Genomic DNA, 14,338 nt, shown 5'->3' on the forward strand with positions numbered 1-14,338 from the left:
GCCATATAATGGGTTGCAAAGTGAGGAAATGCAGTACTTTATTGTTGAGAGATTTGACAAGCTATACCTTGCTGGTCAAGAGGAGGAAGATTGGATAAAATTTTATATTAGGACAGGATTACTACAGGAAAGAAATCTTTAACCAATTTAAAAGCAAACGCTTGTTTAGTTTATAACTCATGGCTATGCACTCTAAAGGCAAAGGCATGTCAAACATGCTCGCTTTTGGCAAACTTATGATCAAAAGTATTAATTAAGGGGCTATACTACACCTATTCAAATATAAGAGAGCATTTGTCATTTTCTCTGTAATTTTACAAGGAAATAATAATACTAATTAAAAAAATGGAAATCAACCCAGCCCTAATAGGCTCAGATCTCTTCATTTTTTCTATCTTCTTTCATTTTATTCCCTCTATTTTCTTTTGCATTTCATGTTTCCAAAAAAAAAAAAAAAACAATAAGATATGTAGAAGATTTTGGCACCTCAAACAAAAAAAAAACATGAAAAAGACAGTAGTTTTTCATAATTTCGCACTCCCCAAATCAGTATAAAACTACCAACAAATAATTGGGGGTTTAAGTAGGGCTTTAACTGAAACTTGAATCTGAAGAGTTGAACCCAGACCCGACCCATTTTCCATTTCCCTCCGGCAACTGTGAACCTCCAGAAAATGGTCGGCTTCCATGTTCTCCGAGCCGCCCGTCGCCTCGCTCGATGCTCTCTCTCCTCCCTTCTTCTTCGTGGTTCACCTTCTGTAACTCTCTCTCTCTCTCTCTCTCTAACTATGTTCTTCACATGGTGTTATTTTTTTGGTTTAAAATTTCGTTCTTTGTGTAGATAATTATATATGCATAAATTAATTGGGTGATCTCTGAAGAGTTTTCTGTTTAATGTAGGCGTTTGGATCATTCTTGAAAGTGGGATGCAGGAGATACAACACGTCAACGAGGAATCGAGCTGGGGTTTTGTTCCCATCTAATTCCTTAAATGGTATATGTCATATTATCTGCTCATTTCTATTTGCGGTTGTTCAAATTTTAGTGATAAAGTTATTGCCTTTTTGTATCTGGGTTTTGCTGGGGTTTTGTTCCCATCGAGTTCTTTAAATGGTGTATGTCATATTATAGGCTCATTTATATATGGGGTTGTGTAAGTTTTGATAAAGTTATTGCCTTTGTGTATCTGGGTTTTACTTCTATCCTTCTATTGGACTCTATGAACCATAGAGTGGTTGGGAACTTATCTGTGAAACCAATTTAGGGGCCAGTGAGTGTTGGCCTAACAGTGTCGATTTATGCTCTACTTATGTTGTATTTCTTGCAACTAGTTTGGGTTAGAAGGTGTCCGGTACTGGAGAACAATGAGGTTTCTGAATCAAATTCCCGCGGAAGCGGAAAACACTGTCATTTCTTCTCATCTGCCTAAATATTGGTGGGTAGAGTTACCCGGTATCTGTACTGATTGGTGGGAGGTAGCAGCTACCCGGTGGAGTAGTTAAGATACCCACAAGTTGGTACGGACACCATTGTTAGCAAAAATAGGTGTCTAGTACTGGTGTGTAAAGATTGTAAATTTAGAACTTGTAACTATACTCCTATACTTGACCAAAAAGAAAGAAAGGAAAGGAACCCAATTAGTAGTGACACTTCCCTTGCTTCGATGCTATTGAGGAAATAGAGATAGCGTGAAGATGTTTGAGGAAATAGGTGAGAATTGAGAAAGGAATGGAGAGGGTTAGGAGGGATTGTGCTTTTTGAGTTTTCTGGAGTTTTGGTAGAGAGGAAATGATGAGAGAGGGAAGGAAAGCTTAACTTTTCTCATTGCCCAAATTCAGCGGAATGGTGCCTCTTAAATGAAACTTTATGATGCTGCTATGTTTTTAGAAAAATTATGTCTATAGAATCATGTTTCCATATGTGTCTGGTATACCATGTTCAATTAAACAAACAATTTTTATCCATATGAAGTGTTTGTACCGATCTTATACCACGTCGGGGTAGGTGTCAATGGAAATGAAGTGTTCGGGAAGCATGATATATATCTCTTCATGTTTCATTGGCAAGGAGAGAAAAGAAAGGAAATGGCATTAATTGACGCTAATACTTTTTTTTTGTTTATTGTGCCAAATGTTTGTTCTGCCAGTATGTTTAAGTTTCATTTAAAAGTTTTGTTTAAAGAAGGTTAAGCTTTTGCTATTTACTTTTTTTGATAAGGTAAATTGTATTAATCAAAAGGGAGAAAACTCCCGTGTACAAGAAGTATTAAAAAAAAAGTAGAGAATTTACATCAGAACATGATTCTCTACAAAAGAAGCCCAATCTTCCCTACATGTTGGTGCTATCTGGGTGCACCAGAATGCGATTAAAGATAAAAGACTATTCCTAAGATGAGAAAAAGTAGACTTAATCCTCTCAAAAACTCTCCTATTTCTCTCCACCCAAACTATCCACATGAGAGCTAAGGGGGCAAACTTCCACGCCTTTTGCTTTCTTCTTCGACAGACACCGGCCCATCAGTATAGCATTTCCTTAACAGTTCTTGGCATAACCGATTGAACACCAAAAAACTATAGGATTGCCCTCCACAGACCCGCGACAACAGGGCAATGCAGTAATAGATGATCAACTTCTTCCTCTGAACTTTTACACATGTAGCACCAACTAACAATTATAATTCCTCCCTTTCGCAAATTTTCAGCAATCAAGATCGCTCCTCTCACCGCTAGCCATGCAAAGAAACACACCTTCGTGGGCACTTTAGGAATCCAGATTGATGAGCATGGAAAAGTGGCCTCCTCTCTCACCAGCATACTCTGGTAAAAAGACTTTACGGTGAACAAACCATCGCCACACAACCCCCATCTCCAAGAATCGCTAGAAGTGTGTGTCCTATGTTGCCCATATAGTAGTGCCAACAAATCTTGGAGTTCTGCAATCTCCCAATCTTGCATGTTCCTTCTGAAATGAGAGGTCCCATGCTATGCCCCCTTCATGCTCCTTGCGAATCTGTTGGACCATCAATTCCTTCTGGTTCGAAACTCTGTAAACGTTGGGGAAAGAGACCTTCAGAGTATCCTCTCCACACCATCTATGATTCCAACAACTAATTCTCCTTCCATCTCCCACCCTGTAAGTGATGTTGCCATTAAAGTCTTCCCAATTCTTCATGATGCTTCTCCGCATGCCACACCCAAAAGGTGTTGTGATTGCCTTGGTTCTCCGGCCCCCTCCCGTGGAATCGTACTTTTCTACTATGGCCTCCCTCCATAAAGCATGATCTTCTACCCCGAATCTCCACAGTCACTTCCCCAACAAAGCTCTATTGAATACCCTAAGATCTTTTACTCCTGGACTCCCCCACTTCTTTGGGGAAGTGACTGTCTGTCAATTCACTAGATGAAACTTTCTAGTTCCATCCGCCGCATCCCAAAGAAAGTTCCTTTGAAGCTGCTCCAATTTTTCTATGATGCTCATAGGGGCTTGCAACAAGGACAAGTAATACGTGGGCATATTCGATAAGGTGCTTTTAATATGCACTTCCTCACCGCCTTTTGACAAGTATCATTTTTGCCACCCTGCTAATCTTTTCTCCGCTCTTTCGATTACTGGGTTCCAAACCGAAGTATCCTTGTGCAAAGTGCCCAAAGGGAGACCCAAATATTTAGTGGGAAGAGAGCCCACCTTACATCTGAGAACGCAAGACAAAGCATCAATGTTAGCAACGTCACCCACCGGGAAAATCTCACACTTGCCGAGGTTGATCTTGAGTCCTGATACTATCTGGAACCACTGCAGGACCTGCTTCAGGTAGGTCAATTGCTCCATATTCGTGTCACAGAAAACCAGTGTGTCATCTGCGAAGAGCAAATGAGAGACTCTTCGGGCACTGTGCACTCCGATCGAAGTTGAGAATCCTCTCAAGAAACCTCCGCCCGCCGCACGATCCATCATTTTACTCAGAGCGTTCATCACTAGAATGAATAGCATGGGGATAGTGGGTCACCTTGTTTGAGACCCCTGGAGCTGCAAAAGAAACCACATGGGCTACCATTGACCAGAACAGAGAATCTGACTGAGGAAATGCAGTACTTGATCCATCCCCTCCATCTGACCCCAAACCCCATCCGCATTATAATGAAATCCAAAAACTTCCAATTGACATGGTCGAAAGCCTTCTCAAGGTCCAACTTGCATAGTAAGTAGGGTTCTTTATTTTTCCTTCTGGAGTCTACCAATTCATTTGCCACCAAAGCTGCGTCCAGGATTTGCCTTCCTTTTACAAAAGCATTCTGGGAGGACGACACTGACATGTCAAGAACCCTCTTGAGCCTATTGGATAGCACTTTAGAAATTATCTTGTAAATGCTCCCCACTAGGCTAATAGGCATGTAGTCTGTGATAGAAGATGCACCCTCTTTCTTAGGCACTGTGGTAATAAAAGAAGCATTGATGCTTCTCTCGAAAATACCATTTACGTGGAAGTATTCAATCGCTTTCATTAAATCCCCCTTAATGGTGTCCCAAAAGACATGGAAAAAGGCCAAGAGACACCATCAGGCCCAGGGGCCTTATCACCAACTCGACACAGCCTCGTGCACCTCCTCCTCCTCGAAAGCCCTTTCTAGCCACTCACTGTCTCCCTCCCCTATATGGTTGAACTCTATTCCCCCTAAAGTAGGCCTGCAACTAGCTTCCTCCTTGTATAATTTTTCATAAAACCCCACTATCGCCCCTTTGACCTCCTCCTCTCCCTCAATTCTCACCCCATCCACAACTACAGATTCTATGAAGTTTCTCCTCTGAGTTGCAACCGCAACCCTGTGGAAAAAACTTGGTATTCAAATCTCCCTCCTTTAACCAGAGCGCCCTCGATTTTGGCCTCCAACTAGTCTCCTGAGCTACTACTAACTCGACTATTTCCCTCTTAACCTCCCCTAATCTCTCTTTCTCTGATTCATCTAACTCCCTTACCCCTTACCCTCTCTCTAATTCCCCTTGCTCATGCATAAGCTCCCTCATTTTAACCTCTATCCTCCCCAAAAACCTCCTTATTCCATCTAATAATATCTCCCTTGAGCAATTTAAGTTTCTTCGAAAGGCGGAATGAAGGTGTCCCTGATACCCCGTAGCTTGTCCACCATTCTTTCACTTTATCAGCAAAACCTGGCACTGTCACATGTTCTCGAATCGGAAAGGAGTACGTGCCCCTCTTCCTCTGCACCCATCAAGCAAAATAGGCATATGATCTGAAGTCAGCCTAGATAAAGGAATCTGCAACACATTTGGCACCAACTCGTCCCAGGAGGGAGATATCAGGAATCTATCAAGTCTAGACCTTGAGTTGGAATCCTCCGCCCTGGCCCAAGTGAACTTTTCCCCTGACAGAGGAAGATCAATGAGAAGGTGATCATTGATGAAGTAAGAAAACTCCTCCATGGCCCTCGAAATCAGATTGCACCCTCTTCTCTCCCCTAGAGCCCATGGAATGTCCCACTCCCCCGTAACATTGGACAGTTGCTCCCAGAAAAACACCTTGGACCCTTCTCCTACTGGTCCATACACTCCCCCAAATCCCCACTCCACCCCAATCACCCTATCTTTGACAAGAGTCGCTTAATCTCCATTACCTCCAAACTTCTATCATCCCACATAAGAAGAATACCCCATGCACTTCCCGCTGCTGGGATCCAGTCATATTTTACCTAACTACCTCCCCAGACACTCCTAACAATTGTGTCCGACACGACTTCCATTTTGGTTTCCTGAAAACAAACTAGGTTGACACCCCACTCTCTAACTCCCACCTTGATGATGACCCTTTTGTTTGGGTCATTCATCCCCCTCACATTCTATGAAAGGATCTTAACTTCCATAAAAAATAATATCTCCCGTTTCCCTACCTCCCCTAGCCGAGCTCCCTTCCTCTCTGTCAGGCACCCGACCCCTTCTCTGATACACCACTACATCCCCTAAACTATTCTACTTACCACCCTGACCTAACTCCCTCCTTGCGCCATCATTAAAAGACTATTGCTCGATCTCCCTCAACAGTTCTAACACCCTATCTTCCTTCCCTTCAAAAGAAACACCTAAAAGCTTCCCAAAGTTTAATAGCTTATCCTCCATCTAGAAAGACATGCCCCCACCTCCCATCCGTGATGAAATTGGACAGGCGTTTTCTATCAGTACCCTTTGCTTGCCCCCTACCGGGGGAATACAGGACCATAGCATTGCTAGCAGTAGGAACTTTATGTGCCGAAGGTATCTCACCCTTTCGTTTGGAGGCACCAGCCTTTGAAATTATCACCCCGCTGCTATTGGGATGACCATGAGTGCCAGCAGTGTATCGGGTACATGGAGCCGTAGGTGTCACATTATCTGGAGCTGATGGGCCGGCACTAACATCAGTTGGGGCACGCACAACAATCTCCCCAGAAGAAGGAGGATCTTGAGGAGTATCCTCAGCACAGCTAATCACCGGAGGAGATGAGGGGGCGTTGGAGCTGGGTCCATCAGAGGTGGTAGGCTGTGTAATAACACCACCAGCTTTAGCCGATGCTGCCCCTGGATCAGATGGGCGCAGGTCACTGGAGCTCGGTGAGGAGGTGCCACTGTGTGAAGCATCATTTCCAGAAGTAGAAGGAGTTGTTGTTTCTTGGGATCAATTCTAATAGAATTTGGAAAATTTGCTGGTCCCATGTGTGAGGGCCAGGCCTATACTTGCTGGGAACTTTTTCAGCCCTATGATAATTAGAAGAGGACCGGCCCATTTTGCATTTCCACATCACTAACCCAGGGGTGTTCACGTCTTACCCTTTTGTTAAAATTGTCTTATTCTATATTCTGCTTCTGGATTAGCCCACTGATTTCTCTCCCCCTCCATACATAGACTGATTACCCCTCCCCTCCCTTCTGTTTGACCTTGCATTTTCTTCCGCCACTATCATAGGCATAAAAATAGGGCGAAATTCGGGGCTCAACCAAATCCTATAACTCAAGTAGCCATCTTCCACCACAGTGGAGACAGGGATTCTGCCCCCTTTCCTCACCACCATCCTCACTCGCGATAGGTCATGTAGGCTGCAAATGACATCAATAAAGCCCCCACAGATTTCACCAATCTTCTTGAATAGGTCAAGACACCAAAGATGCACCGGGAGACCGATCATGTTGACCACCAATGTTTCACCAGTGAAACGAGGGTCGAGACACTGGGCGTGGCGGCGCGTGGGTGGCTCTAGTTAGGTTTTTCACCAGAAAGCTCATCAGTGCTTGCTTCAGAAAGAGCAATTTTGGTAGGAAATGGATCTAGTCTTTTCCTTAACAAAATCCCATTGACCTCTATATAACATAATTGGATATATCAGCTAGTGCATGAACAATAGTTTGGTGTAATTCTATATAATGGAGTTACCATGAATACTTCAAATGATCACTTTGAATAAGTGTAAATAATTCTTAATGCAATCCTCTGTGAGGGGGTTACCATAATTACTTGGAAAATAGATTTGCAAATTGAAGGTAAAATACTATTCTCTCTAAGCGGACACCGGATGATATAGCAATGTGAAGTGTAAATCGCTCTCCAATTGTGTTAACAGGAGATCCAGAAATTGAAAGGAAGACATACTTCTTGGCTAGGGAAAGTCGTTTATGGCGAATACAAAAGTTTACAGCTGTTAACTTTATGGTGTAATTTGAAAAACGTAAATGATATAGATGTTATGATGGATTTCCTCAGCTCCCTGCATAGTTTAAAGGGACAACTATCTTCTCTATGCTTTTGTCTATAACCAACTGCTATTTGGTGCTGTTTCCTGAATAAAATCTTTTTGACTTATCAAAATCTTACTTCGAATATTTAGGAGGCTACTGCACTGAACTTGATGTTTGTTTCCTTATGCATGATGCATATAGATGTTGTGGAAACCCAAGATGCACGTATATTAATTTTTCATGTGTTTTGTTTAATTTCATGTTCTAAATTACTCTTTCTCTCTTGTTGGCGTATTGCAGCACTGTCAGCTTGTACCTCAGAGACATCACATTATCCTTTGTCGAGATATCATTTTTTGCAGGTCCTGGTCAGTAGCTTTTGTAGATAGATGTAGCACAGAGTAAATTTTCCTGGAATTGTTAATTACGAGACACTTTAGCACCGTTCTGTGTTCTGTTTCTTTTCCACTTTTCTCTCTGTAGGAAACAAGTGGCTTTCTTTGTAATTTCATCTCTTCACCTCTTGTGGATGACCTGAAGTTTGTTTTGTGTTTCAGAGGCATGAACAATATTGTACTGCTGCTGGGAATGAGGAAAAGCAAACGTAAGTTCTTCCAGGAATTGTTAACATTATTCTCTTTTCTGCTATAGCACTTACTTTTCTCTTTAAACCAGGAAACACAGCTTTCTCTAAACATAACTTGTCACTATTGCCCTTGCGTGAAAGAGAAAACTAGATTGATAAACATCTAAAGGGAAACTTCAGTCTGCTATGAAACAGAACAGTCTTCTTTGGCATATAAATTGACTGAGTGTTATTGAAGTTATTTTGTACCTCTTGGCTTTTCTTCACCTCGAATTTGTTAATGTTCTCTGTTTACCCCTGCAGAATCTCAGTGACCTTTGTTGACAAGGATGGCGAAGAGAAGCATATCAAAGTCCCTGTTGGAATGTCTATGCTAGAAGCTGCACATGAAAATGACATCGAGCTTGAAGGTTAGCCTTGTTGACGCATTGTAATTCTTATGTGTTGAATCAATATTGGCATCCTCGACCAGATTAGTTTAGATTTCAGGGCAGGCAATGTGGCAGAGCTAGTTGACACTGGAATGGGAAGAAGCATGGAGCCAATAATGGTAGTTGGGCATAATATTACACACATTAGTAACATTCTTTCCAAATTATGGCCTAAATATTTCAATTTCAAATTTACACTTAGACAATTTATATGAGCCTCAGTTGCACAGGTCTGGTTAACATTACTGGATGACACGTCTCCCTACATTTATTTAGGGCACTGGGACAAATTTATACCAAAACAATGTTGGGGTTTTTTGGTGGAATTTACATTTCTTAGCATATCAACCTTCGCATGCCTTATTTACCTGTTCAAAAATACAAAAAAACAAATAAAAATTCCATGCCTTATTGTCTGTTAAGTTTAACCAAACACCATTTGCTTTGATGCAGGAGCATGTGAAGGGTCACTTGCCTGTTCCACATGTCATGTGATTGTTATGGTATGTAATCATATGATTAGGCCAATGCCATAAACCCTTCCGTCACCTCAGCTGGGGCTTTCCCGGGTCAAGAATCCATTTGAATGTTGTGATCTTGTAACTGAGCTACATTTGTTATCTGAACTTCGACAACTTTGGACAGGATGTGGACTACTACAACAAGCTAGAAGATCCAACAGACGAAGAAAATGACATGTTGGATCTTGCTTTTGGCCTCACAGAGACGTAGGTCCCTTCTATTCGTATTACTTATCAGTTACTGTAGCATTCTCAAGCTTCTCATATGTTCTGCATTTGTTTTCTGCAGGTCTCGTCTAGGTTGTCAAGTAATTGCAAAACCTGAACTTGATGGACTTAGGTTAGCTCTTCCTGCAGCCACGAGAAACTTTGCTGTTGATGGCTATAAGCCGAAACCGCATTAGCGAATCTCTAACTTGGATAAAGAACTACTGGTAGGTATCTGCCAAAAATCAATGCCAGTTTTGTAGGCCTCTTACAAGTGAGTGTATAATAATACCTTTAGGGTGAGTATGGCATCAGATATTATGCTGGAAATTGTGACCAAAGTCAGCTGTTATTTAGGCATTTAGTCAAAAGAATTGATTGATTATTTATTAATAATATCTCAAGGCTCTGCTCCTTTTTTTGTTGGTTTATCTTTTCATAGATATGCATTTTTGACATTGGTTAAACAGTTGTGCCAAATAAACATTAGGAAGTGTCTTTGTTGACATTTCAAGTATGCATCAATCTACAACTCTTGTATGATTTATTATGTTATCGTTTTTCCTTTTAATATTTGTTTTCCTGTATGTATTCTAAATATGAGGTGTAGTGTAGGGATCAGGGGCGGATTTAGGGGAGCGGAAGGGTTCACCCGGACCATCTTCCACTTACACTGTATATATAAGGCGAAATCCATTTTGTGCCTCGATATATTATATTTTGAATTCTCTTGACACGGCCTAAAAGATAGCTCAGTAATTAAGGAGGTTTAAAACCTCTGTGAGGTTGCTGGTCCAGTTCTCACTGGCGACAATCTCTTTTAATTTTTTTTATTGAACCCCTTAGCGAGAGTTCTACCTTCGCCACTGGTGGGGATCAGAGTGATGGTTAGGTAGTTGGTGATTACGCAAGCTGATGTATTTTTTTAATTTTTTGGTTATAATAGCAAAATAATTGAACGATCCAATATGCAGAAATAAGAACTAGATATCCAAATGCTAAAATCAAGAATTCTTTTTTTCTCATTTATTGAAACTTCTTTGAAAAAAAATAGAATAATTCAAAGTCTTAAGATAGAAATCTTTAGTCAGGGTTTATTTTGATAGTTTGTTGGAGAAATTCGAATCTTCAATCCTCATCTTACGGGAATCAAAGAGAAAGAATTAGGTTTTTTTTTTTGTAAAATTCACTAGAGGGAAAGAATATCTAAAATTTACTCTCCTATTTAGGTTAATAAAATCATGGTTTACATTTGTTCCATGAGTTTAGCTAGTTTTCCATACTTGCAAGTTTCACAAAGATTAATGTTATCTCTCGTAATCCTGTCACATTCCAAATTACCCCTAGAGTGGCACCCAGCTAACACCACCTGCTAGGCGAACCCCTTTATCTAACGTTTAACCATTTACATAAACACTGAGAGAAAAGTACAGGCCTAAAGTATTATTAATAATTAAAGAGGTAATGATTATCGTCCAATACTTTAATGAGAAATTTTCATAAAACACTATCTTTTAGTATTAATTAGCCATCTATAGATACCATTTGCTATATTACAGGTTATAAATACCTTTTCGGTGGCTATATGATGCATTTGATGTATTTAAGCTATTGTATTCATGAATACAGTAGCAAAAATAAGCGTGAATCATGGAAGTCCAGTTAATCAGTTGTTGTATTCGAGTGTATTCGACTATATTCATAGCGTGAAGCATGGGATTACAACTGGACAGATTACTGTATTCGACTGTATTCACGGCGTGAAACAAGGGATTACACTGTTTTAAACCGGAAAGTGTATCAATTAACATAAAAGACTACTAATATAACTCAACAAACTCAATTATAACACATAAAGTTTGTATTTTCGGTTATAAAAAATTTTCTCAACTGGAAAACCCCCCAAAAATATAGCAATCTTCAGAGAAATTATATAATACATCTGAATACATAAATTATATTACTTGAAAAAAATATATGAATACATAGAATACAGCGGGATATATTGAAATACAATGAAAAAAAGACAGAGAATACAATGAAATACACATAATACAACGAGATACATTGGATTACAATGAAAAAAAGACAATGAATATAATGAAATACATGAAGCCACTCCGGCGAATCTGTGGCGGCCTAAGAGGAGAATTGGTTCGAAAGATTTGTAACGGAGGATTTCAGGCCGGACTACTCGATCGGAACGCCGTCGATTTTAATGAGGCATTTCCACTCTTAGGGCCTGATTTCGATGGCCGTTGCTTTGATTTCGATAGCCGTTGCTTTGATTTCTAACCTCCATCAGAAAGAATGAGAGATCTAAACAATACACTCCATAGGGATAAAGAACCCATGATTATACAATAGTCTTCGGCCATGGATTTGGCACTCACCAATCTGTCTGGAAACACCTTGTACCTTACCTCATCGGCGAATCTGTGGCGACCTTACCTCGATTTTGATGAGGCCTTTCAAATCAGACACTTGCATTTCAAATCAGTTGTTGTATGCTATATCCTTTTGGAGGAGCTTCAAATTAGTTAGGAGCTCAATTTTGATCGGTGTTGTTGCTTCCATATTTTGTCCTCACCTCTTCTCCAAACTCATCCTTGTTTCAATGGGGTTTGAATGGCACAACTGATCCGCAGAAATTCTGGAGGGTATTAAGATAAAGGGTTATGTTTTACAATGGGATGTATCTAAAGTAGAGAGAGAAAGAAAATAGTGTAACTGATTAGCGTATTTAGTGGCTTAGGCTAAGTGGTAACCAAAATTAAATATTTTGCTATAAACCTTAAGAGGTATCTATAGAATATAATTTTTTTAAATGGTATTTATTTAACATAAATAAGGTGTTAACCTTCGCTACAGGAGGTAAAAATTCCTACTTTAATCAATTGATAGAAAAACCAGCAATCACTCAAATAATAAAACTCTAGCCCAAATCCCACACTAAGACCAAAGAGCATCTACCAGAATAATATGAGTTTTATTGACGGGTATGCAAAACCCAAAAAAGGAGAAGAAATAACTAATACGAACTAAGCAAGTCTGAAACGAAAGCCTCCATGAACAATGCGGTGGCTCACCTTAGCAATAGGATCCACTCGAACAAACTCATCAGCCACTAGCTCTATCTCCTGCAACGGTACGTAAATATAACCCAATAAGATCCTCGACCCGCCACTTTAAATACCTCTGGAACAAGTGTTAGAAAATACAAACACACTACAATACGAATGATACAGTAAATATGATAATTATACAATAACTCAATATATGAGTATCAACGAAGTTATTAAGAATTAACCAACAAGGATATCCACTAACGACTTATCATAATTGCAGTGAAAGAAATTTACCAACACACCAGGAGTCCACAACGGCACCACAATGCCTCAAATATGTAACAGAGCATACACAATGCTCGGGTGATGTACAAAGACATGCACAATGCCCCAACATCATGGCACACAAATCATGGCGCACAGCCGTATCAAACTCAACATCACGGCGAACAGCCGTATCAAACTCAATATCATGGCGCACAACCGTATCAAACTATAAAACTCAACCTCATGGCGCACAACTGTATCACACTATCAAACAACTTATAAAATAATATTTTTTGCATAAAATAATTGTCACGACCCGAATTTCCCACCATCGGGTGTCGTGATGGCGCCTACTATCGGAGCTAGGCAAGCTAAATATTTAAAACACCTTTCCTGCTTTCTTTCAAACAATATAATAAACGAGACAAAATCTAAGCGGAAGACTTTAAATCTAAAGCAACTGAAAACCAAAAGTGCAGAAGTTTAATACACATCACTACCCAAGGTCTGGTGTCACTAGCTCACGGACTACTACAGAATACTACAAACAATGTCTGAAAAGGTAATACATCATGTTTGTCTGATACAAGATGAACAAACGGAAAAAAACATGGAAAGGGACTTCGGCCTGTGAACGCCAGCTAAGCTACCTCGAGAGTCCCTGGACTGAAGATAGCTCCCAGAAGTCCTACTGCTGCGATCCGTAAGTTACTCCCTGATCTGTGCACCAAAATGCACAGAGTGTAGCATCAGCACAACCGACCTCATGTGCTGGTAAGTGTCTGGCCTAACCCCGGCGAAGTAGTGACGAGGCTAGACAGTACCTACCACAATTAACCTGTACAGATATATATATACAACAAGTGCAAGAAAACAATAACAAGATAATACAAAGTAAAACTGGGAGGGGACATGCTATCGGGGAGTAACAGATAAAAATGAAATATCGGAAATAAGCAGAAGAGACTCCGGTTCCCATGATATATATAAGTGGACGGCGTGCCACACGATATGTGGACGGCGTGCCACATGATCCCATAATATCATATATAAGTGGACGGCGTGCCACACGATCCCATAATATCATATATAAGTGGACGGCGTGCCACACGATCCCAATTCATCTTTATCACAGTGCACAATATGTCACCGGCAACAGAGGCCAATAACCAAGTGGACGGCGTGCCACACGATCCCATAATATCATATATATAAGTGGACGGCGTGCCACACGATCCCATAATATCATATATAAGTGGACGGCGTGCCACACGATCCCATAATATCATATATAAGTGGACGGCGTGCCACACGATCCCAATTCATCTTTATCACAGTGCACAATATGTCACCGGCAACAGAGGCCAATAACCAAGTGGACGGCGTGCCACACGATCCCATAATATCATATATATAAGTGGACGGCGTGCCACACGATCCCATAATATCATATATAATATCTGACTTCATATAGTAGACCCCTTCAGGGAAGAATAACAACTCAATACCTTTAACCCGACAAGGGTACAGCTAACAGTC

General features: G+C 40.5%; 1 protein-coding gene across 2 annotated transcripts; it reads left to right on the forward strand.

The window, feature by feature from the left end:
• The first annotated feature begins 404 nt into the window (after positions 1-404).
• Positions 405-9,993, forward strand: LOC107797395 (uncharacterized). Of its 2 annotated transcripts, none has more exons than XM_016620281.2 (8): positions 405-758; positions 901-994; positions 8,020-8,081; positions 8,277-8,323; positions 8,609-8,715; positions 9,190-9,239; positions 9,382-9,464; positions 9,547-9,993. In XM_016620281.2, exons 1-8 carry the CDS (start codon positions 675-677, stop codon positions 9,659-9,661), a joined length of 642 nt encoding a protein of 213 aa, XP_016475767.1. In that variant the 5' UTR covers positions 405-674; the 3' UTR covers positions 9,662-9,993. The 2 variants fall into 2 exon arrangements, with proteins under 2 accessions (XP_016475767.1, XP_016475766.1); XM_016620280.2 differs by having other exon boundaries at positions 550-758; positions 8,020-8,087.
• The last annotated feature ends 4,345 nt before the right edge of the window (positions 9,994-14,338 follow it).

This window comes from Nicotiana tabacum, chromosome 18 (genome assembly GCF_000715075.1).
Source record: "Nicotiana tabacum cultivar K326 chromosome 18, ASM71507v2, whole genome shotgun sequence".
Taxonomy (NCBI): Eukaryota; Viridiplantae; Streptophyta; class Magnoliopsida; order Solanales; family Solanaceae; genus Nicotiana; species Nicotiana tabacum.

Excerpts from the sequence above, each read along its gene's own strand:
- LOC107797395 (XM_016620280.2), top strand. The coding sequence starts at position 675 with ATGGTCGGCTTCCATGTTCTCCGAGCCGCCCGTCGCCTCGCTCGATGC. Across the intron at positions 8,088-8,276 it reads ATCATTTTTTGCAGGTCCTG|AGGCATGAACAATATTGTAC; the intron begins GTCAGTAGCTTT and ends TTTGTGTTTCAG. Across the intron at positions 8,324-8,608 it reads GGGAATGAGGAAAAGCAAAC|AATCTCAGTGACCTTTGTTG; the intron begins GTAAGTTCTTCC and ends TTACCCCTGCAG.